Raw genomic sequence first — 24,622 nt, 5'->3', positions numbered from 1 at the left:
TGTTTAGGCCGAGGAGAGGAGCTCCGGCTCCATGTAGGCAGGAACGATTGACTTTGCTCGCCACTCAGCCACATCTTATGTAGAGGAAGAGGGATGAGGAAAATAACATAATGAGGGAAATAGAGAGAAATTCAGCACTACCTTGATGGAAAGAAACAGATTAGTAGTGGAGGGATGAAAGAGAAGAAGAATAAGAGACAGATGGAAGAGGGCAGAGAGGGGAAGTAAGCGATGGCTGGCATAGGAGAGCAGAATAGAGAGGAGGGAAAGTTGGATCAACCCGAGCTTTGGGAAGGTTAAATTCTAGTAAAGTTTCGGTTTACGAGATGAAAGGATGACATTGGCTGTGCGACCACTTCCTGAGCTTGACCCCGGTGACCCCGGCCCAGCTGTCCACCATGTTGATCCCCTCCTATCTGTCTCCCTCTCACATCTCTCCTTGCACTTTTTGTTGTCCTTGCTTTTGTACTCTCCCTTCCTCACTTATCTTTTCCCGGCCTCCTCTGTCTTTCATCCCTCAGTTTCTCATGTGTAACGCTTTCTCTTTGTTTGACGTGTGTTCAGGCTGTTCATTGGTGTGTTTCTCATGCAGTGGATCCTCTTACAATCTGGGCAGCTGACAGATGTGACAGCGATGATTTACCCATGGAAGAGGAGCAGCAGCAAGTCTGTGTCAGAAATTAGATCTTGGATTGTTGTAAAAAGGCCCTCTCGTGTAAAATGTCAAGGACTTTAGAATCCATCCAGTAATTAAAAATACAGCCACATTTTATGTGTTTTAACGGCTAAAATATCTCAGCAACTGGTGGATGGATTAACATGTTTCGTGCAGACATTTTCAGATAACCAGATGCCCAAAACTCTGTTAGGACAGGTGGCACTATTATCTTTTAATGGCATCAGTCAGGAAGTAAAACGGTACAAAGGCGCGGCTGTGGCTCAGTGGAAGAGTCGGCCGTCTCCCAATCGGAAAGTTGGCGGTTCGATCCCCGGCTCCTGCAGTACATGTCGAAGTGTCCTTGGACAAGACACTGAACCCCAAATTGCTTCCAAAGGCATACCCACTGGCGTATGAAGAGCCTGACTGGAGATTGGCACTCTGCATAGCAGCCTCTGCCAACAGTGTGCGAATGTGAGTGTAAAAGTGCTTTGAGTGGTCTGAAGAAGACTAGAAACCCACTATCCAGTCCATTAAATAATTGATTAATTTTACAAATTCATGTCAAAAGTAATCAGCTGTGAACGTGCACATGAGGCGTGGGGAATGCTGTGCGGGTTGGGTGGGAGAAGCTCTGTGCCGGGTCGGACACCGTACTGACCAAACGCAGCAGGGCTGTTCAAAGGAGTGAAGTGTCTGTGGTTATTTTTTGGGCCTTTTATGCTTTTATTTTAGAGAGAGAGAGGACAGTAGATAGTGGTGGAAACAGGAGAAGAGAGAGTGGGGATGGTACACGACAAAAGGCCGAGGTTGGGAGTCGAACCCTGTGCCTGACGCATCGATGACTGTAGCCTCTGAAAGTAAGACGCACGATTTAACCTCTCAGCTAAACCGTGTTTTTTTTCCATGCAGTGCAGATTTTTTGTGTGAACATGCAGTACAGCCTTTCAGAACCAGCCCGGCTGTGGGCTCTTAGTCTTGTCAAGCCTTTTTAGATAAATCTGATTTATGGTCTTCTGGTCTTCTGACACAGTATGACTTTCCAGTAAGCGTTAGTGCAGGATCGGGGTTTGAATTATTGAGCAAGGTCAAAGCACGTATTGCTCCTGCTAACATCTAGTTCTGCGCGGTCTGGTGGGTGAAAATATTCCTCAGTAGTTATAAGACGTTTAAAAAATATCAAGTTTAAGACACTTTATTTTGAAATTCCAACTGTTTTCATGCAAGGTCACTTCCTCGCCAGGCAGATCATTTTATTTGATTAAAAGAAATAGATTGTTAACGTCTGGAAGAGTTCAAAAACAAGTCATATTTCAGTTGCTCATTGTTTGTGTGCATGTGAAATAAAATAATGTTATGATAGGCCTATGATGTCATCCTATTTCGATCGCAGGCCCCTGAATTAACAGACCAATCGATAATCAATATACTTGAGATGAAACTTGTGATTTACTGATACTGGAAGTGTTTCATTCTTCTCGTGAGTTTTATTTTGGCAAGCTCAGGAACCACTCTGCAATTTTTGCAATCATATGCAAAAAGCCTTTTTCTTTTTACACCTCTCCCTGTTTCTCACTGTGCTCCCCACCAGTCTCGAGATGCCCACGTTATCTTCACAGACCCCCAGATTCCAGGTTTATACCCATCTGTCAACTTAATCTAATGCAGAACCCGAGGCAATGCAGTTCTCTTGGAAAGAATAATATTCAGCCTCTCAGCAGATACAGCAGGTCACCGAGCTCACAGCCTCTCGGCCAGCCCGCCTGTCCTCCAGAATGAAGATTACATTTGCTGAGGAGGATAATCATGCTGCAAGGTCTCTGTGGTATGCGAGCAATTCAGCAGACCTGCTCTCTGTGGTTCACTGGTCAACTCCTCTCTGTCTCCTCCACCTTTTATTAGATAGTAGAGGAGTAGTAGTGGAGTATCACAACATCGCTGCTTTCTATGTTTTTGTAACATATTTATTAGCTCGTTTCAAAGAGGAAGTATTCAATTGGAAAAGGTCAAACCCTTTCCTGACCCTTTAACCAATTATAAAAAATAATAAACACATTGGAAAAGTAATTATTTTTTTATGTATTTTTATTGACATTACATTTTAAGACATAAAGACATAAAAAAAAGTGTAAAAAGTATAATAAAAGTCCCACCCCAAACTGACAAGAAACACTGCAAAGCATGTATACAAAGACACCTTATGAATACATATTACATACATACCTGCACGCATCAGCAGTTATACTCATATCATTTAATATAATATATATATGATACATATATACATGTATGTGTATATATATATATATATATTAAATGATTATTTCCTCTATAACTAAGCAATATCACATTCGAGGTCTTGGTGTTGCCTCGTTCCTACGACTGAATCACAGCCGTGCTGTGATTCAGTATAACATCATGACCTTGAGTGTGATATTGCTTTTATACAACAGTTATACAAGCAGCAAAAAGTAGTAAAAAGTAATAATGAACAACAGATTATTTTTTGCTCCACAACTTCACTGAAACTGGACTTTTGTTGCCAAGCAACCCAAACATTCCTCTGAACTCTGTGTCTACAGGTTACCACAGATCAGCTGTTTTATATCATGTACATTTATCTGTTCGATTTAATTTATCACCAAGCAGTGAAATAAGAGTCTGCTGTGTGATTCAGAGCTTGATTTATGTAGACATACACGGTCTGCTGTAATGTTAATTAACAGTATTCAGAACACCTGGCTGAGGCGGAGTGATACACAGAGTGAAAAGTCCCAGTGATGTTGTTCTCTATATCAGCACTCATGAGATGCCTCTTGTCCAATCAGATTACTTGGTCGGAACTAATTGTTGTAGAGTAGAGACATGACCTCCCACCGTTGATGCAGCCATAAAGTGTTCAGTCAGTTCACTAGTCATTGGTTGATTATTAGAAGATTATCATTTTTTCAGTCGACATTTCAGTCTATTTTTAGGCACATAAATATGTTTATCATGAAAAAGTTATCCCAGGATGTTTTACAGAGGGGTTTATTAAAACACATTTTTTTAAGATTAAGAACGTGCATTGTTAACGCAATTATATACAAAGGTTTACAGGCTGACATAAGCGATGTCAGTGTTCAGCCTGTTGGCATTCTGCTTATTTCAAACCTGGCCCTTCTAAAAATGCAATTTAACTGGCCTGTTTTAAGGCATGCATTTAAAAGTGTGACAGTGAGCTTTGTTCATGTCATCTGACTGACCAGAATTGACCTCAGGACTGATAGTATCCTCTGTGTGCTTGCGTCAGGGAAGCAAAAACAAGGAGGCATCAGTTACACCCGGCCACGTCACTGTCACCGTCCCAGGACACAGAGGGCAGTGAGATAAATCTAGCTGCTTCCCCCCCCAAAAATAGAGCCCGGGCCTCCATTAGAACAGGACGCAGGGTGTGTGGGAACAAGCAGAGGTCACCGTGGTCAGCAGAGTTATTTCTGTAGCGCCACCGGACCTGCAGGAGTCGACGCCCATTCATTCATATGACTGGCTGCCAGCGGGGGAAGGGGACACACGCGGCGACATGAAAAAATGTGTACACACCTTCGCGCTCTGCCAATGGACGGCCAGCAGGAGTGGGACTCGTTCCATTTGGTCAAACTTACTATGATGGCGTCCAGTTTTTCTCACCTGGGGTTATTTGTGTCTTTTTGTATACGAGTGTATTTATATAGAAGCCGCCTGCTGGTGTTCGAGCTGAAGGACGATGGAAACACACCTGGTTTCAGAGTGACCTCATGTCTCAGACACACTGTCTCTCTGTCTGTCCGTGTTTCCTCTGCTGGCAGCACAGCACGCGCATATTGGATGTTACTTGCGGTTCATTCTGCAGCTTTCACGCAGCTAATATAGATGATTTACAGTAGCTAACAGACATGGATGCGCACTTTTTGCCATTGCAAAAACATAGACGACGCACCGAAGCAAAGAAACACGCCAACAGAATGATTTCTTACAGCCTCCTTTCCGCTCCTTTGTTCTTTGAGCCTCTCTCTCTTCCTCTGTCTGCCTCCCATGCATCCACACACACACAAACACACACACATCAATAGTCCATTAGGAGTGTGTTGCTTTCATTACCTCCAGCTTGGCCCTGAGACAGCCTTCAGAGTGGAGTACAGCCGAGCAGAGCTGGCCACGATTGCAGTATATATATAGAGAGAAGTCTGGTAATTGCCAGCTCTCTGTTCTCTCTATCCTGTGCGTCAGGTGGAAAGTATGAATCCGTGGTATCAGGGGACCACCCCTGCCGCGCCGCGCCGCATCTCGCTACAACTGTCTGTCCCCCCACCGGGCACAAGTAATAGGGGGAAAACAGAGAGCTTAAAGGCCTCAGAGAGTCCAACAACTGCCACTCTAACAATACACAGCACCGGGGGAATAGGGAGAAAAAACAGGCAGCCACATACTTATAGCAGAGAGGCACCTCAAGATATCGCCTTCCTAGATCTCACTTTCATGTCTTGCTTCCTACACAGCAGTAAGTGCTATCATTGCAGTGCAGCTTCTGTGTTTAGGGGGGGTATTCAGTTTGTTTTGTTTCACCTGCCAGAAGGCAGAAAGAAGGGTCGTGCAACAGACGTTTTAAAATACTTTAAAAGTTCAAGTTAATGTCGACTCTCTCTTAAATGTGTTAATAATGAACAAACATTCAACTGTCAAGTGCAGCAGCTTTTTTGCTCACAATGGAAAGTAGAATACTTCAACCTATAATGAAAGCGATAGGCCTCAGTGATCCAAATCACATGTTGCCAGTTTCATTGTATTGTTGCACATTAAGTTTTTTGTGTAGAAGCTCCCAGAAAGCATTGCAAACTGTAGTGGCAACCTAAAGTAAAAACCTTCTTTGCCGCTCTTGCAGGACGTTTCTGACCCGCGCTCTCAAAAAGGCAAACTTCCACATGATCCAAAGACCAAACGAGACGTAAAATGAAACAATCTGACGCTTTAATTCACACAAATCGACCGTTACAAAAACTGTTCTCTTCACTTTCAACTTATAAACAAAAAAAGGAAAAAATTGCTGACGGTCAGAAGAGCTGGTGCTCTCCGTCCTGCTCGGTTGAATGCCTCAACTAGGGAGCGTGTGCAAACAGGTGCACACTTTACTACACCAGGAACAATTTCTGATAGCAGGACAAACTAAAGCTCCTGTGAGGAGTTTTTCCCTGGTTATGAAACAGACTGAAATTCATTCTGATGACTCTATATGAGCTACAAAAGCAAACCAGACCATCAGCGACAGGATTGATTATTTCTATATAGTTATTTTAAATGCCAGAAACTGCTGGCGGGAGGGTAGGTGTCAGACGTTGAGATTAACTTCACGCTGCCTTTGTTTACATTTTCCAGGGCAGAAATTTAAAGTGGAATCACTGCAAAGAGTCTCCTTAAAGACACTGAAGTTCGAGGCTGGATTAGGTAGCTTATTAAAGCTCCTGTGAGGATGTTTGGTTTGTGTTGATTTTGGCACCCCCGGTGGACAAACCTGATTTTGTCCTGTACATGCTTAAGTGGTGGTTTTTAACAAGTCACATGTATCACTCACTTTACATGTTTGCCCTGAAACATACCCCCCGCTGGCAATTTCAGGCATTAAAAATAACTATATAGAAATATTCAATCTTGTCGCTGATGGTCTGGTTTGCTTTTGTAGCTCATATAGAGTATTCAGAATAAATTTCAGTCTGTTTTATAACCAGTGAAAAACTCCTCACAGGAGCTTTAAACTGAAAAAAACCCTCAAACATCGCAACGTTTATTAAAAGCTGCAGCAAAATCAGGCTGCAACAGTCACAGAAAATGCCTGTGAAATCCCGGAGGGACTGTTTTGTACAATAACGCTATGGACAGCAAAATACTTCAACTTGTAATTGGTCGTTTGAATACAAAAAGGCCTCTTTGATCCAAACCACATGTTGCCAGTTTCATTGTATTGTATTGTAAGGCTCTTGGAAAGCATTCACAAACATACAGTCGGCCTTGACTTTCCCTTAACCTTCAAGTGATAGATCTGATTAAATCCTTTATTATATTTTTGGGGGGTTGTCATTCTTCTTTCTTTAACTTTAAACATGAACTAAATGTTGGATTTAAACAGGCGGCTCGTGCAAAAGAGAGCGAGCCGCTCTCGTTAAACCAGCCTGCTTAAAAAACAGCTGGATTAATGAATCAATCAATCAAATATTAACTCTGCAAACATGCTCACATTTGTGTTTCTTTCATTAAACCTTAATTAACAAGACTCCAAAATGCGGGCTGATTTTAAACAGCCGGCAGTGATGTAAAATAAACAGGTTTTATCGCTAACTCGCATATAAGAGAGTAATTTCCAGATGTTGCTGAATAATCCATTTCCATTCTCTCTTACCCGACTCATTCATCAAAGAAACAGTCGTCCAAAAGGTGTTGTTGCTTACAGGCAAAACAAATAAGACTTATTTTCCTTCTGTTGGTGTTCATCATACCTGTACTATGTGCTGTATACAGGTTTATAACAGTGGTTTTCAGTGTGTGGCCTACACCGGCCCTTAGCATTTATAGTGCTGTTGACTTAATGCCCTATTTGCCGCAGCTCTCCTCCAGCTAGCACTGATGTAGTTATGGTAATACCAGCACTGGTTTTCCCATTCACCCGCTCCTCTCCTGATCCTCTTACATGTACACACACACACATTTATGAATTACCTTGAGCTAGTCATATCTCTCTCCCTCTCTTTTGCCCTAGACATAATCTTGCCTCAGATGCATCCAGATCAATTTTTCAGGATGTCTTATTTGTGGAGTGAGAGGCAAAGCTCGCCGCAGCGGGGGGAGGATGAGAGGGGGTGAGGGGGGAGGTGAAGTCGGGGCTGTATCCAATTTCAGGCCGCGAAGCAAATGGCCTTGGAGATCAAGGATTATACAGCAGATTTCTAAGTCGAGCTGATATTGATTCGCTTTGCCCCCGGTGAACTCCCCGTTGTACCTTCTCCATGTAAGCTTTTAAATGTTGCTGCCTTAATGGCCCCCGTCGTCAGTATCGCCCCCTGATCTATAAGGGCGCAACAGCTGACCCTTATAAATTTGGGCCTTTTGTTTTCCTACATGTCCCAGGATATTCCACGGGCCGGTATATATCAGAGGAGAGCGTTTGTTTAGCTCACGATAAGGAATCATTTGTATTTGCAGGGCTGTAGCTGCTGCTGTCGGTTAATGTGTGAAGTAAGCACTAAGCACTTTAACGGACGCTGTTTCAGAGGGTTTGACAGCTTATTGTGTTTCACTTTAATGCACAGTCTGGCAGACAAAGAGGGAGGAGAGCAAGATCTCACATGCTAAGTAAAGAGAGAGATTCCAACGCATACATCAGACCGGTGAAGTGTGGGCTGCGGCCCAACGGTGAACCAGAAAGGTACTGCAGGTGGGCCACAAGAAGTCATGCACAATAATTTACTATTTGCACATAGAGAAATGGAAATACTTTTGGACTGTGTGTCTTTTATATATGAAAGATGAATATTTTTAGATTTCAAAATTTGGCTGCCAATGGTGGTGCAAGTAGTTCCTCACAGCTCCTCACAGCTAGAAGCTTCCTGGTCTGAAAACCGGTTCTAACAAAGTGGGCCTTTCTGTGTGGAGTTTGCATGTTCTCCCTGTGCACGCGTGGGTTTCCTCCGGGTACTCCGGCTTCCTCCCACAGTCCAAAGACATGCTCGTTAGGTTCATTGGTGAGTGTGAGCGTTAAATGTTGTCTCTCTCTATGTGTCAGCCCTTTGACTCTCTATCAGTCCAGGGTGTAACCCTGCTTGTTTAAGGGATACTTTTTTAAAAGTGTACTTTGATATTTAAATAATCAGAGCAACGCTTTCAGTTACATTTTGTGCTGCATTCTGGCTCATGTACAAATTTTGCATCCAACTAAGAGTTAAATGTGATTCTTTAACTAAACTTGGATCTGTGGTCATTTCATTGGTAATTGGTCTGTGTTTGAGAGTTGGCTTGACAGGGTGTCGCGCCGTACAGCGTCTCTGTTATGGATGTCTGACTTGGCGCGAGACAAGGACGGGGAGTAGCGACGTTATCCCTCTTGGCCTTCATACACTCATCATGCTGCACTTTGTGCTGTTTGTTCAGGGGCTTGAACAAGTCTGTTGTGTTGCTTTGTGCCGCAGAAAAATGTTTCATGCACTCTTTGGATATTACCTTCTCGTGCTTAACATCACTTTCCCTGAACCCGAAATACCTCCAAACAACCGACGACGAGCCGTTTCAAGGGACCGGCTCTTCGTCTTCTGTTCCAGACATTTGAGCGAAAGCCTCTCGATCGCCCCCTGTGGGAGTGGCTGCGGATAGAGGACACACTGTCAGCCATCAATCATGTTTATTTAGTCGTGAGAAGCCTAAAATAGTGATCGGGATCAATATTTGATTATGTGTGCGGTCCTAGACTGCATTAGAAAACACATCTGTACTGTATGCAGGTATGTGACTCTTCTGGTGAGGATAATAGTCTGATCATGTTGCAGCTCTGGCCGTCCTCATCTCAGTTAATTTGTGTTGTTGGAGCTTCTCCACACCACAGCTGCTGCTGCTGATGAACGTCTGACCACCCAGATGCTTCGACCGTTTCCATAGAAACTTTACGTTTGAGATTCGGATCCTTTTCAGCTCTGTGCAGCAGAAACATTTATCACAAGAGTTTTAATGCGTTTTGATGTGCCGTCCCACACTGAGCAGCACTCTTGGCACCCCTCTGGGACTTCACAGTCTCCATCTCCTTTGCCAGAATGAGGCACAGAATTCAAAGTTTGTTTTCTGCCGTTTAGACATTTCTTTGTCTCCGTCATGCTTTTTCTCTTTCACAAAAACACTTACAGACGCTGCACAGACACATATTTGAGTACGTTTGGTGATTACTTTAGGAAAAAGCTGGGTAAAGAAAAAGAACATCGCGTCAAAGTCCAATTATTCAACAGAGCCCCTCCAAAATAAGAGAAAGGCCGCCAAAAAGGGGTTGAGAAGGGGGTTGGGATCTGATTAACTCATCAAATTGGCCCATTATGGGATAAAACCAACAGTGCGGAGTGTTAGATGTGTGCTAGCGGAGGGGAGAGTGTGTCCAAATCCCCTCAGTTCGCACAGCCATTACAAACAAGAGTGGATTAGCCAGCGGCCCCCCTGCTGGGACACAGAATGGATGAGAATGGGGGAGATGACGGAGGCCCAGCTCTTCTCCAAGCATTATCTAAATAACAGGCCGGGGAATTCAATAAGTACCGGCCTCATCAGACCTCATCAGCTCCCCCAATTAAGCTGCACATCATGGCGGCTGGCGGGCTGGTTGCTGTTGGTGACAGATGAGAGCAGCCGCCGCAGCGATGCGCTTCGCCTCTGCAGCGGCGCTGTGCTGCCGAGCATTCCTGACATTGTTAAGTGGGGAACGTTGGAGTGTGTGTGAGAGAAAGATGAGGACAGGGGGGTGCTTTTTGGAGGAGAATATTTTAGCGCTAATGAATATAATAAGAGGAACAACAGTTTCTTTTTGTTTCTTTTCTCTAATTTACGGCCTCCACACATTTAGGCCCTCCTCCACTGTGCTCCCTCTGTCCTTGACGCTCGAGTCCTTCCCTTATAACCGGCCTGAACATCAGGTTAAAAGCAGTTACCGTCACCATGCCGGTGCTTGATATCGATGTTGTGCGTCAATATCTCTCCCCTCCCACGTTACCTCCCTGTTTCCCCCCAAGGGTCGGTACATGTGAAGGGAAAAAAAACACACGCCTCTCCCACATCGATTAGGGCCCATTAACGCAGACAGAGAAAAACAAACTCTTTTTATCAGCTCTGAGATGTTTAGGCAAAGAGTTACTCCTCAGGTCAGCTGTTCTCTCTGGTTATCTCTCTGATATGGCTCTCTCTTGGGGAGGAAGGGGCAGAGCTACTGAGTGTAGGCTTTCATAAGAGAGGAATGTGCTGTTACACTTATTTTTGTTTCGTTTTTTGTGCAGCGACTGAGCAGGAAACTGCTGAAACAGGAAAGACGTTGGCCAGAGATTGTTTTGATTTAAAGTTGTAATCTCGAAGATCTCAGTTTCGTTCTCTTTGGCAGCACCTATGGTGATAAACGGGAATTGCGGGAGCACACTTCCCAGATATCCAGACAGTGTCGCATGTGTGACGTAGTTGGCTCTGGTTGTAACTCTTGATTTTCCTCGCTGACGGTCGCTTTCCTTTTTAGACTGTTTGCCTTCATCTGAGCGTCGAATCTGTTTCTTTTTCTTTGGATTTTCACTTATTGTTGAAGTTGTATCTGTAGTCATCCATCTTTTCTTTGTTTGTTCAGCCATAGTAGATTACTGTTTACTCGCAACACTTGCAGAGACCGGAAAAGCAGCCGCTTAGCTCCGCCTACCCTCTCTGGCAGACCAACCACTGCTGCGTGATGGAAAACACGCCACTTACTGGGCACCGCTTGTCATTTTTTCCGTGAAAGTCGCCGCAGCACCAGTCTGTAATACTGCAACTGCAAAGGCTTTCATCAGTGGGCCATAGACTCAATCACCATTGTGTTACCCAGGGGCGCTTCCAGACTTTTTTGACTGGGGTGGCCCAACTGGGGCACTGACTTATGCAGGGGTGGCATGAAGTATGTGTCCACACACACACAATTGAATAGCATTTATTTAACCCTTCCGTCTAACTTAACTCTTTAAGGACTCAAACAGAAGATGTGTGTTCAGAGTAACAATTTAAAGCACTAAAGGAAATTTGCCACACTGAAATGGAAAGCTACTCACAGTCTGTTGCAACACAGCCCAAAGAGTTGATTTTAACACACGTTTCGCCTCTGACAGGGCAAATAGCCAATCATTGTTTAGGATTTTGGGGTGGCACTTGGGGTGGCCATTCAGATTTCAAGGGGGGCCCAGGCCATCCCACTGGGTCTGCCCCTGGTGTTACCTCATTCGAAGATAGATAGTGACTTAACAGACATTTAATTAAATGAAAATCCAACATTTTTTTGGGCCTTTTATGCCTTTATCAGAGAGAGGACGGTGGAAAGTGTCAGAAACAGGGGAAGAGAGAGTGTGGGATGACACGCGGCAAAGGGCCTCATCGAGGACTGTAGCCTCTATACATGGGACACATGATTTAACCGCTGAGCTAAACCGGCACCCCGAGGCCATTTCTGCGTAACCATTTACCCCTCATTTATCATTATGAATTTGCAACAGTTGGAGAAAATGTGCCGAAACATGCCGGTGGACACTTACTGACGCTCTGCATGTTTTTAAGTCTCTGTCACCCTGTGCTGAACTGTACAATCAGAAACAATTAAAACATTTCTGCAGACGATCCAGGAAATGTTGCAATTCCCATGCTTGATATATTCAGTCTGCACTAAAAAAAAAGATGGCACTTTTTTTTGTCTCCCTCTTTTTTGGGGGGTGGGGGGGGTAGACGGAGAAAGAAATGAGTGTCAACGCTGCTGGAGAACAAAGAGAATACCTAAGAAATGAATAAATGATGAGCCTTGGGAACGTCTGATGCACTGTTTGAAGTTCAGCAGTACAGGGGTCTGTCAGTCGTCTCAATTTGGTTCATGACGCTGGCTACATTGCTAACCTTAGATTAACCCACCAGGTCTAGTATCTACTACCTGTTTTATTAGTGTTCATGGGAGAGGCAGAATATTACAGGAGAGATCTGTGTAACAGTTTAGCCATGTTTCATTCGACAGAGATCTCTGAGCGCGCTAAAAGAGCGAGTTCATTGAACGTGCTCATATTTTTGGTGAGCTAAACAAATCAAGTTGCTACTCATGAACGTGACCGAGTTCAGTCTGGAGACAGTGAACGGCTCACAGTCTGAGTGGTACAGAGAGTTGCAGAGGGCTGTTTTTTACGTCAGCATCTGGCATGGCTAACGCTGCTAGCAATTCAGACTATACAGATATCAGTACTGCTGAAGTTTAGTTCAGTTAGTGACGCGTTTTACAATGTTACAGTGTTACAATTTCATTTAGCAGACGCTTTTGTCCAAAGCGACGTATATCTGAGAGATAAAACAACACAAGCAACGATCAAGACAGGAGGGAACGAAGTCAGTAAGAGCCAACAAAAAAGCTAGTGCTGGGTTTAATAATCATCAGCAGCATTAACAAGGTCAATATAGTCATCATCATCATCATGAATATCCTAGTCAACATCAACAACATCCTTGATGCCATCATCAATAGCATCAATGTCATTAAGTGCAGAGGTGTTACTCGCGTTTTCCATCAGCCAGCAGTGGTTGGTCTGCCAGAGAGGGTAGGCGGAGCTAAACGGCTGCTTTTCCGGTCTCTGCAAGTGTTGCGAGTAAACAGTAATCTACTATGGCTGAACAAACAAAGAAAAGATGGATGACTACAGATACAACTTCAAAAATAAGTGAAAATCCAAAGAAGAAGAAACAAACTTGACGCTCAGATGAAGGCAAACAGTCTAAAAAGGAAAGCGACTGTCAGCAGGGAAAATCAAGAGTTACAACCAGAGCCAACCGCGTCACACATGAGACACTGTCTGGATATCTGGGAAGTGTGCTCCCGCAATTACCGCTTATCGTCATATGTGCCGCCAAAGAGAACAAAACTGAGATCTTCCAGATTACAACTTTAAATATATTCTCCTACTTCCTGTCTCACAGAAGGCAGCAAAATACAAGGGGTTAAAAGGGTAACGCTTGTGAAATCAAAGCATCTGTTAGTTCAGTAACAGTGATGAGATTCCTCTTCACTCTGTATGTCCAACAGTTAAACTGAGATTGTTTGGCTTTGTAGGAAATCCCACACTAAAGATAATGTGGTAAAATAGCTGAAAACATGTAAAAGTGATGGAGGATGTGGATGAGCGTGCTCGATAAGATTTTACAAGGGAAAAAGTGCAAAGTAAAAGGTGGAGACCTTCCTGTGCTGGCTTTGGCTGTCTGTGTAAGAGAGTGTATGTGTGTGTGTGTGTGTGTGTGTGTGTGTGTGTGTGTATGTATGTGTGTGTGTGTGTGTGTGTGTGTGTGTGTGTGTGTGTGGCTGCTCTTTTGAAAGTGAAAGAGCAAAGAAAGCTGCACCTGCAGCTTCTGTCAACCGGTGGAAAGCTCCTTTCAGCGCCGCTTTAATTACAGTGTCTGCGGCGCTGCTCGGCTCAGCCGGGCCGCCCTCCTCTCAGCCAACCAAATCCTGTCACACGGCGCCGCCTTCCGCTGCCACACGGCCGCCCGATCCCTAATCAGCCGCAGTGCCACTCCTCATCGATCCCCAATCAGTTACAGTAAAGGGGACGCCATGGAACCCCTCCCCCTCCGCCCCTTCTCCCCTTATTAGTCAGGTGCCCTGCTTTCATTGATCATAAATCAACGTCACTGGCGGCATTGATCGTCAATCACCCCCGGTGACACGATCGATCCGGCTGCTCCCTCAGCTATAAGCCTGCCCTCGGCCCCCTCGGCCCACATCGCCGGGTATTGATCCCTGCTCTGATACAGTATTGAGGGCTCTATATTGATAATTCATTTATTGTGCTGTAATTTCATTTTCTTTCCTGTCCATACTGTTGTTACTGGAAACCCCCACGGTGGAAACCTAGTTAACAAACGCACAGCCTTTCGTATGCTGCACCATGCTACGCTAACTCGTATGGCTTTCTCTGTTCAAATGTCATCGTCAATGGCGGCGTAAAGGTTAGATAACCCTGTTTATTGCAAGAAAAATCACATGTCCAATGAGAGGAAAGCAGCATGTAGCGGACAGCGAACGATTTTACTTTCAGTTTCATGCTGGCTGACGATGGAGGACTGCTCGTAATGCGCTGGACGAGCACGCTCAGCAGAATCTTCCTGATAAATAAACCGAGCTCATTTAAGTCTTAATTCTTGATGCAAATAAAGAAGCCTTCATCATGTAGTAAAAGCGTCCTCACAGAACATACTCTAGTCGTGCTTTCAGAGCTGCTAACTGATTTATTCTCACTCTGACACAGTGTGAGAAATCCTCGCTGCAGGTCCGGCGGACGGGGCAGTGCTGCTGAAATACAAAGCGGACCATCTTTATGATTCATCTCTATAGATGGGAGGTTTCACGGGTCACTGGAGGCGTCGGCAGTGTTATAATACTCCGCTAACAGGGACAGAGCTAGCTCCACCGGCTGCCCACACAGGCAGTGACACAGACAGTGGCAGCAGAGGTCAACCCCCACCCCCCTGCCCCACAGCAACAGCTGCTCTAAAAGTCTACAGTATTGCCACAGCCAAAACTGTTCGCCATGAAAGGAGAGCTCGGGCAGGCCGGGACCGGTTTTATGCCACAAGGCCGAAGAGAAGCAGAGGAGGCTTAGTTGTTATCAATTCCAGGAGAAAAGTTATTGTTGCTGTTTCTTTTAAAGTTTATTCCTTTCACGGAGAGTTGTTGTTATTGCAATATTACACTTTTTATATGTTTCTTTTGAAATGTTAATGGACGGCAACATAGACAAAAAAGCTCTTTGATTGCTGGCTGTCTAATCCCGCATGGTAGACACACTTCTACTCGTCTGAAATTGGATCAATATTCATATTTTCATACCGTCCAATCCATGAATTAACCTAAAAAATCAGCCCTAGTGTCTCCTACGCGACCGCATCTGCAGCTGTTTTATTTGCTGCCTCGTATAAACTTTGAAAAATGGAAAATAAAAGTTCAAGTGTAGCGTAATATGACTTGAAATGTGTGAAATGTGTTTACGCTACGAGCTTATCTTCAGAAATCCAGCTCAAAAAAACGAAAACCGTGTTGAAGAAGCGATGAAGAACCATAGGATGGGCCTGCGATGTATTTGCCACACGTCGTCTGCTGCAGATTGTGTTGTTTTCTTTGCCGGGATCTTATTTCCAATCCTCTCTGCAAATACTGTTTTCAATCTTAAACTGTACTCTTACAATTTTGGAGCGACCACAATGCGGCCTGCTGTAATTGCCACCCTGGCCAGCTGTGTAAATCGGCCACTGATACTGCAGCAGCAAAGATGTTGGCAGTGCGGAGCAGCATGTGTGGGTTCTGCATTAGAAACATCTGCCACGGCCGCAGCTGCGTCGAGGAACCAGCGACACTCGGCTAAACCGTTTGGAATGAATGCGGTGAGGACTGTCTGCTTTTATAAATGTTATTCTAACATATGGATGGAGGATTTTGAGTACGCATACACCGACTTCTACTTCTTCACAGACTTTCCTTATTTGTTTACTCACCATGGCAACGCTCGCGTCAGGAATGGCAAGTGGAATTAGCTGATTAAGCTAAAATGAAGTTCTCGTTAACTGCTACCTCTGAGCTCGTCTCGCAGGAGTTGGCGAGCAGCTGGAGACCCACCGCCTGTTTGGCGCTGCGCTCGCTGCTCTCACATTTACTGTAAGAGCAGATTAATTCAGAGTCAAACATATTCACCCATATTCTCACCTGCTGAAATAATTACAGCTCCATATTTGTGCTGAGTCCTCTTCACCTTTTCCTGTTTTCACATTGATGTCTCATATCGATCTGCACTTTGAGACTGAAAAACATGCACACACTCTCACTTTTAGTATTCTCGTTCCCAGAAGACGGTTTCAGACGAGGTCGGAGTCGTCTGCTGTGTTTCAGACTGACTCTGTGCCAGCCACACACACATGGAGCTCATCTCATGTATCTGCTTTATGTGTCTGAAGCTGGTCTGGGAACAGTGTGGGCTCAGAGGTGCATAAAGAGATGGATGGATGGATGGATAGATAGATGGAATGACAGACGGAGGGATGGATATATACGAGGATGGATGGACGGATGGATGGATGGATATATACGAGGATCAAAGGATGGATGGATATATACGAGGATGGAAGGATGGAGGGATATATACGAGGATGGATTGATGGAGGGATATATACGAGGATGGATGGATGGATGTATATATACAAAGATGGATAGAAGGATATGAGGATGGATGGATGGATGGAGAGAGAGAGATACAGATGGATAGAGATAGCTAGAGGGGGTACAGAGAGATAGATAGAGAGATTAAGAGAGAGAGATGGATGGATAGATAGATAGATATACATGGAGAGATAGAGATACAGAAAGAGATAAAGAGATAGACAGAGATACAGAGAGAGGGGTAAAGATAGATAGATAGATAGATGATAGATACAGACAGAGAGATGAAGAGAGAGAGAGATGGATGATAGATGGAAAGATGGATAGATAGACAGACAGGCAGACAGACAGATAACAGGAGGAGAGAGCTAGCGGACAGCAGATAACCACGACAGAGAGAGATGCGATCGGGGAGAGATGGATTAGCATGTCACAGACTCCCTACATAACATTACTCTTGTTAAGTGCGCAATAGCTCATCGATCAGGCCTCTACCACCCGCATCCACAGCTCTTCCCTCCACTTCCCTTCCCGTAATCCATAATATCATCTCGGGCCTGCAGAGGCTGCCGTGCTGCAGGGGCCCTCTGTAGGAACGTCTGAGCTAAAGCTGATCAATAGCAATAGAGCATGTGTAGCGGATGCAGGGTGAGAAGCAGGGCGTTGTTGACATCCTTCTTCCTATGCTAATCTCACTCACTCATCCACAGAGTATGGATTTGAAGAGGAGGGGGAAGCTGGACCACCTTGTCACGTCCACCCTCGCTGAGTTTTCCTCTCCTCTCTGTCACTGTCTCCTTGTCTCTCTATGACACCGTATCCGTCTCTCCATCTCTCCCTCCACTCCCTTTTCCTCTTTGTCTCGCGCTCCCCTCTCAGCGCCTGCACCAACATTTATCAGGCCGTGTCATTGAGCCATGTGTGCCGTCCCTGTCAGCAAAACGGCTGGCAGACTGTCTTCATTTCCACGCTGAAGGATGCGAGGCCGGCGTTGTGAGAGCTATCGACTGGGATTCTTCAAAAGAAAAAAAAAACCTTCCTGTCGGGAAGCTGCCGTCACTGCTGCATGCCTTCCTGATTGGCGGCCATTCTGAGCACGCCTGGTTTAATGGCGACATGCATGTTATACCTTAAGTCCATGCCTCTCTATTTTAAGAACACCTTTCTCTTCCTGTATCTGTACGTGTCTTTACATCTCTCTCTCTCCTTCCCTCCCACTCTTTGTGTCTCTCCTTCCCATAAGACACTGCCTCCTCAGTCTGGGCAGACAGGTCAAGCCGGCTGATGGGAATCAGACATTTGTTGATCCAATTAGAGATCCCCTCGAGCAGCAGCAGAGCATAGCAGAATCCCAATAAAATACTTCTTTCTTCCTTTCCCCTTTTCTTTCTAAACATGCCCTTGGAGCAAAAACACAACGAACAATCCGGATGATTTCTGAGCTTATCGAACTCGGAGAACCTGTAGGAACCTTCAACCAAAGTTGCGTTCGCGAGGAGGAAAGCTTCCCGTCGCCGAAGCTTTTCGGAGGGGCATATTTTGGTTGAAGTAGCTGAACAGTTCCCTCTGTTCGCCCCTCTTTAGGACTCAGCACAGGCTGAGAGCAAAGCAAGGCCAGCCCAGTTTGACTCCGAGCCCTTGTGAGAGGCCTCTTTTGTAACCGTCTTGATGGTGAAAAGCTGGCTGTTTCATCTTTCACACAGGCCTCTTCTGCAGCTCGGGGGGCATTCCTGCATTGATTTCACCATTCAGTCCAAACAGATGTACGGCCAGGGAATGAATGCATGACGTAACTGACATTGATGTATTATAATACATGTGCTGATTTGCATTCATGGATCAGATGTTGTTCAGCTGGCCTTGCGAGACCATCCGGAGCACGCGAGCTCCTTTTGTCTGCAGATACCAGAAAGAAAAGGAATGGTGTGCGGCGGTGTTCTCGCCGCGCTTGCTGTTATTCTGCAGACAAAGCGCTGATTCCCCCCAGATGCCGGCCCCTGGAAACACAAGCAACAGCAACAATTACTTATGCACGCAGCGCTAATAAGTGCAACAAGCTTCAATTTAAATGGCTATTGTAATTCCACTGCATCGCACAGAAGTACATCTGCATGCACTTGGTTCATTTTACTGCGCGGTAATGTGTCTATTGATGAGCAGAAAGCCATGACTATCTCTTCAGAGCCAGTGTGGGGTGTGATTGAGCCGAGGCTGTGATCAAGCACAGACATCTTGCTCTCGCTAAACTGTAGCGCTGCTCATCTTGCCTTTTATTTGTGTGTTGTCTTTGGTTGCTCCAAAGCACACAGAATGTCTGCGGTTATCCCTCGTTAACGTGTTTACCAGTTCCTACAGCAACCCACGTTAAAAAAACAATTAGGAGTTCCCATGAAGCACCTTGTTAGCGGCAGCTCTTGACCTCTGACCAACAGCACTTTATGTCTTTTTCCCATGTTACAGGACCATTAAAAGGCAGCCAATTGGTTCATAATTGAAGTTTTATTTTTCCAAGCGGCCCCTTTCAACACATAAGGAGCTGAAGCCAAGGTGAAATGTGTTGCAGTCGGAGCCAGCGACCTAAAGACGCAGCATCAGCAAGCTAGTATGGCCTAGTTTGTTCTGAGCCGTGCCAGCGATGACGGTGCGCGGTGAGAGGTCTAAGAAAGGTTTTTAGGTTGGCAGCAGTTTGTATTGTGTGTGTGTCTGTGGGTAATCTGGTGTGTTTTCTAGGGAGTCTTAAAGGGCAAGAGGAGGGCGTGTGTGTGTGTGTGTCAGGGCTACAGCTGGGCGGGTGTGATCACAGGCTGGGTGGGGTGGTGTGAGGCTGTTGATCTTGGGCAGGAGTCTTAAACAAATTGGCCGGTTCGCTGTGGGAACTGGGGGGATGTAGTCACAGGGGTAACGTCAGCGTGCTCTGTGTCAGATTCTCCAAATCGCTTCGATAGCTAATTATCTCCCAAAGTGCCAGAGGAGAGGTTTGGAAGAGCTTTTGTTGTTTTTCTTCAGCTTTGCCTCTTTCTCAGGAACATTCTCCTGGGCTGGCTCTGAAAGTTTGCTCCCATATAAACCCTGAAGCCATGTAAACATACTGACAACCAAAGTTTTGTTTTGGGGCGTCCCTCGACTAAAGATGGAGTTGACAAGTAGTCGTTAGCGTAAGCAGATACTTGACGAGTCATTGCACATTCATGATATTAATTGTAGTTATCCAAGTACTTTTTCCGGCATTAGAAAATAGTTTGCGTTCCAAGAGGAGTCTTGGTGGTAGAGTCGGTCGTCTCTCAATTGGAAGGTTGGTGGTTCAATCCCTGACAGCTACAGTCCACATGTCGAAGTGTCCTTGGGCAAAATACTGAACCCCCATTTTCCTTTGAAGGCATAGTCTTAGGCGTAGCCGACTTAGGTGTATGAATGTGCATAGATTCTGACTGGAGGTGGGCATAGTAGCCTTCGCCATCATTATGTGAATGTGAGTGTGAAAGCGTGAATGTGACATGTAAGCTGTGTCCCAATCCAGAGGCTGCAGCCTTTGAAGGAGGCGGTCCATGGAGGATGCGCCATTCATAGCCTGTGTAGACCGTTGAAGCTCAACTGGAATGAGACGGCCTGGTCTACGCTTGCATCACCAAAATCCGCTCCTATTGCCTAGCAACAGGTAGCTAGTGGGCTAACTAGCTAGCATAACTAATGTCGAGTAAGTTAATCTATTGTCTTAAATAATTTGTTTCAAGGGCCCTTCCAATTTTGTAAATGTGTAACGCTAGCTATTCGATTGAGTTGAAACCAAAAACTTTTACATGTAAACGTTTATTCCTTGGCCGTGTAAGAGTCCACCACCTCGTTTCAATTGCCGTGCAATGCATCTTGGGATAAGTTGGGCCGATGGATCCTTCCCTTTAGTGCCACAGGTGTCTACATGTCAAACAATGCTTATGAAAGGACAAAACATCAAGTTGCTTTACTGCCATCAACCTCGACAGCATTTCTTTCTCTCCCGTCTCGTGACTGCGTTACAATCAAGGCCTGGGCGCCTCTAACATCTGGGAGCGCAGATAAAAGCCTCAACAGCTCTCTCTGTGGGTGTCGTCTCTTGCGCGGCGCGATGAAAGGTCCCGTTGCTCACCTCCCGCGTGTCGTCACAGAGCGGCCGTGTCACGAGCTGCCAGGCCTGTAATGCGAATGCGATGACAGGAGAGCCGTCAGGTCCTCTTCTAAGCCACCAGGTGCAGGGCAGCGGCGGCTCAGTGTTTGGACAAGCTCGGCGGCTTAGCGTGTGCTGTACTGTTGCTGAACTGCGCAGCCTTCCCAGGGATTGAGCGTTTGATGCAGGTGTAGATTCTCCCTCTACCTCTGTTTCCCCCCTTGTTTCTCTCCCAGTCACACACCTGCTTCTCTTATCTCTCTCACTCTCTTCCCATTTTTTGTGTGTTTCCCTTCGCTCTGTCTCCCTCCCCTCTCTCATCTCCTCCTTCTGCTTCCAAAGAGATTCCAATCTCGCTGACGCACACTGAAAAGGGGGACCCTAACTGCTAAGACCCCCAGATCCGCAGCCAAGAGAGCCACCCGTTTCTCACGAGAAGAGCTCTTTTGTTTCAGTCAGTATCTCATCGCCTGAATCCATTTTTGCCTCTTTTTCGCGCTCACCTGCAGCGAAAGTGTGAGAAGTTGACCTTTGGGAAGTTATCTTATTGCAACGTAGGTCAACAGGAGGTTTTTAATAACCTTTTATTGGCACACAAATGGCTGTTGATACAGAAACAGCTCAGATGAGAGGGCTTTTTCTGCTTTTTAATTCGATTAACAACACCTTATTCATACTGTACCTCCTGCTGGTTGAGCATAGACATGGTTACAGTGCCCCCGGTGGTAACTCCAAGAACAGCACTACCAGCACAGCCCAGAGAAACGTTTGCACGGATGGTTGCGAGGTGGAAAAAAGGCATAAAATTTCAAGTACAACACAGAGGGAATACACGTCAGGAACAGGAACGCCTTCTAGAAATAAGCTTTGGCTGACAGAGCGGCCCTGCATTACCATCTCAGAGGTATTTACAAGAGCGATTACTGTGATTATTATTTCAACAATACCCTGAAATGCTCTTTCATGGGCTGCCAGCCTGAGCCCGGGAAGGTAGGGCCTGCCAACATCGTCGGTCTGGGAATCTGTCTACCAGCAGACGGGGGGGGAAGGGAGGCGGGAGAAGCAGAGACACGACTGCGGAGGGAGACAAACAGTTCAAAAGCGTTTCTCTCCCTCTGAAGGGGGTCACAGAAAGTAGTCCTCCTAATATGATTTTGTCCTCTCTCTTTGTTTCCGCAGCTCCCACGGAGCCTTTGCTGTGCAAATTTGCCGATGGAGGGCAGAAGAAACGCCAGAGCCAGAGCAAGTACCCTCAGAACGGGAGGCCGTGGCACAGAGAAGGCGAGGTAAGAGGTTACACGGAGGCAGCAGCCGTCTTCCATCACCATTTTACACAAGTACGAAGTGCGTTTTTTACTCTGTCACAACTGAAACGGGTGGAGTGCTGCGACAAATAGGTGCATATTTTAACCAGGACGGGATCCTTGGATTTTTGCTGTGCTTGGAAGTTTTGCTGCCAACAAACTCAGGAGCCAAACATAGAGAATTAGGATCAGCTGGCTATAGGAATTTAGTTAATTATCAGTGATAAAAACCTGGTGCACCACAACTTAAGTCACCAATATCAATATTCAAATACTTGGATACTTACAGATACTTATACCTAGACTTGAGTGTTGGCTGTTACCTAGTACTAGATAGATAGATAGATGAGATAGTTAGAGAAATGATATACAAATTAGCTCAGCGATTAAAACGCACGCCCCATGTACAGAGGCACAGCCCAGGCTCAACTCCAACCCTCGGCCCTTAGCTGCAGGTCATCCCCACTCTCTCTTCCCTCATTTCTGACTCTACCCACAGTCCTACACAGTTAAAGCAAAGCTGTTGTTTTAGTTGCTCTGTACTAGCCCTGAATGGATGCGTTATGAATGGTGTTGTATGGCCTGGCTCAGTACACTGAATCCTAACCTGCAAAACAGCTGAGCTACCTCAGGTTTAGCTCCGCGGCTAAACTGTGCAGCTAATATACAGAGGCTACAGTCCTCGATGGCCCTGGGTTCAACTCCCACCCTCGGCCCTGTCTTCTTCCCTTGTTTCCAACACTATACACTGTCCTCTCACTCAATAATAAACGCATAAAAGGCCAAAAAAGCTGAGCTAACATTAGCCGCTCGTGGCCTCTCTTGACGCCCTGTGATCTCTGTTAGAGTGTCAAATAAACCCAGATTTTTAACACGATATTGCTTCATAATTTGTTTTAATAATCTTAATTTTAAGTTTAATGAAATACAGCTTAAAATCTGTGCTTGGAAAACACTGATTACTGACATTTTGCTAGCTTTGACTAACATTAGCAACTAGCTAGCAGTGCACTCTCCTTCTTTGTCGTTCTAAAACAGTTGTTGCTAGTCGCAGCTTTGACAAATATTTACTACACCGTAACTCAAATATACAAAGACAAATCAAAGTAACGCTTTGAGTAAAATTCTTATCATAAAAGGCCATGTTCTTGGTTTGTCCTGCAGGTGTTACAATCAAGCCAGAGGCTACTTTGATGGCTAATTGTGCTCACCTTCACAAATTCCTTAAATTACTACAGCAGAATGCTGCAACACACAATTACTCTCCAAGAAATGATAATCAGGTGATGCATACGCAGTAAAAACTCTCTCCATTCCACCATGATGACGTTACACACCAGGCGTTCACCTCCAAGTTGGCTCCAACATCTGGCTTTACGTAAACCATTACTGCCTGTCATTTGTATTTACTCTAAGGTATGAGGCTGTTTAAAAAAAGAACAGAAAAAAAACAACCCAGATATCGATCAAACTGCCCCCGGATGCATAGGCGCTGTCACGTAAATTGCATCTCAAGCCAAACGCCTCACTGAACACGTATATTCCCGCCATACATCAGGATGCTGGAAACCAGAAATTGGATACAGCGCCATGGTAACATATTCATCAGCAACATGTGGAGACAAGGTTAAAGTGTCTTCATAGGATACCAGGCGGCTATACCGGGAAGGACACACAGAGGAGACGGGTAGAGAGAGTGGACTGTATGGAACACAGTTAACACACGCACACACACACATAGAGTGAGGCTGACAGTTGTGCTGAAACGGCAAGGTAGGGGAGATGAAATGTTTGTCCTTCAGAAAACACATGCTCTCTGTGTGTCTGTGTCGGTGGTGCAGGTGCTGTGTGTGTGTGTGTGTGTGTGTGTGTGTGTTCCGAAGAAGTTGGGGATTCTTACACTGAACATGTGTGTGTGTGTGTGTGTGTGTGTGTGTTTGTGTCTGTCCATCACATGTTCAGCAGCCCTCACACTTATAAGCCAGTGAAGCGTGTTTAACCTAAATCACATTGCTACATCCCCTCACAGCTCCGTGCATTGACAGGGTCAGCTCAGTTGACTCGAGGTAAAGTGAGACGGCTGTGTGTGTGTGTGTGTGTGTGTGTGTGTGTGTGTGTATTTCTTCTTGAAGGGTGCAATAAGGATAAAGGAATAGTGCTGGAGGAAACACCCCTTATGTCTTATTATTTTATTATTCCCAACCCCATATTTCCTCTACGTTACACACACACTATCTGTGATCTGAACTTAAAACAGCTGCTTCCTAAATCACACTAATCCTACCTCTTGCAGAATATGTTCATATGCTGCTAGTTTCCCTTTCAAAAACGTTCTGGAAAATCCAGGAAGTGCATGGTGTATGTGTTTCTTAGAAGTCAAAGTGAGGAGGTCACATTGGGTCGATTTTCATGTAAATAAATGTCTGTTAAGTCTCTATCTATTGCTGAATGAGGTAACACAATGGTGATTGAGCCTATGGCCCACTGATGAAAGCCTTTGCATTTGCGGTGTTACAGACTGGGTGTCGGTGGCAACTTTCATGGAAAAAATATCAAGCGGCGCTCAGTTAGTGACGCGTTTTCCA

General features: G+C 45.3%; 1 protein-coding gene across 4 annotated transcripts in view; it reads left to right on the top strand.

Moving 5' to 3' along the window:
* Positions 1-24,622, top strand: part of rbms3 (RNA binding motif, single stranded interacting protein) — a 320,758-nt gene that overhangs the window by 250,354 nt on the left and 45,782 nt on the right. For all 4 annotated transcript variants that reach the window (XM_069681044.1, XM_069681042.1, XM_069681046.1 and 1 more), the window contains one exon: positions 21,913-22,019. In XM_069681044.1, coding sequence (XP_069537145.1) covers positions 21,913-22,019 — 107 coding nt within the window. The remainder of the gene's footprint in view (positions 1-21,912; positions 22,020-24,622) is intronic.

Source organism: Semicossyphus pulcher, unplaced genomic scaffold, assembly GCF_022749685.1.
Source record: "Semicossyphus pulcher isolate SPU_LCO1_2020_fin unplaced genomic scaffold, fSemPul1.0.p SCAF_5, whole genome shotgun sequence".
NCBI classification, from domain to species: Eukaryota; Metazoa; Chordata; class Actinopteri; order Labriformes; family Labridae; genus Semicossyphus; species Semicossyphus pulcher.
The sequence above is the reverse complement of the archived record's forward strand: the minus strand, read 5'-3'. Positions and strand labels throughout refer to the sequence as shown.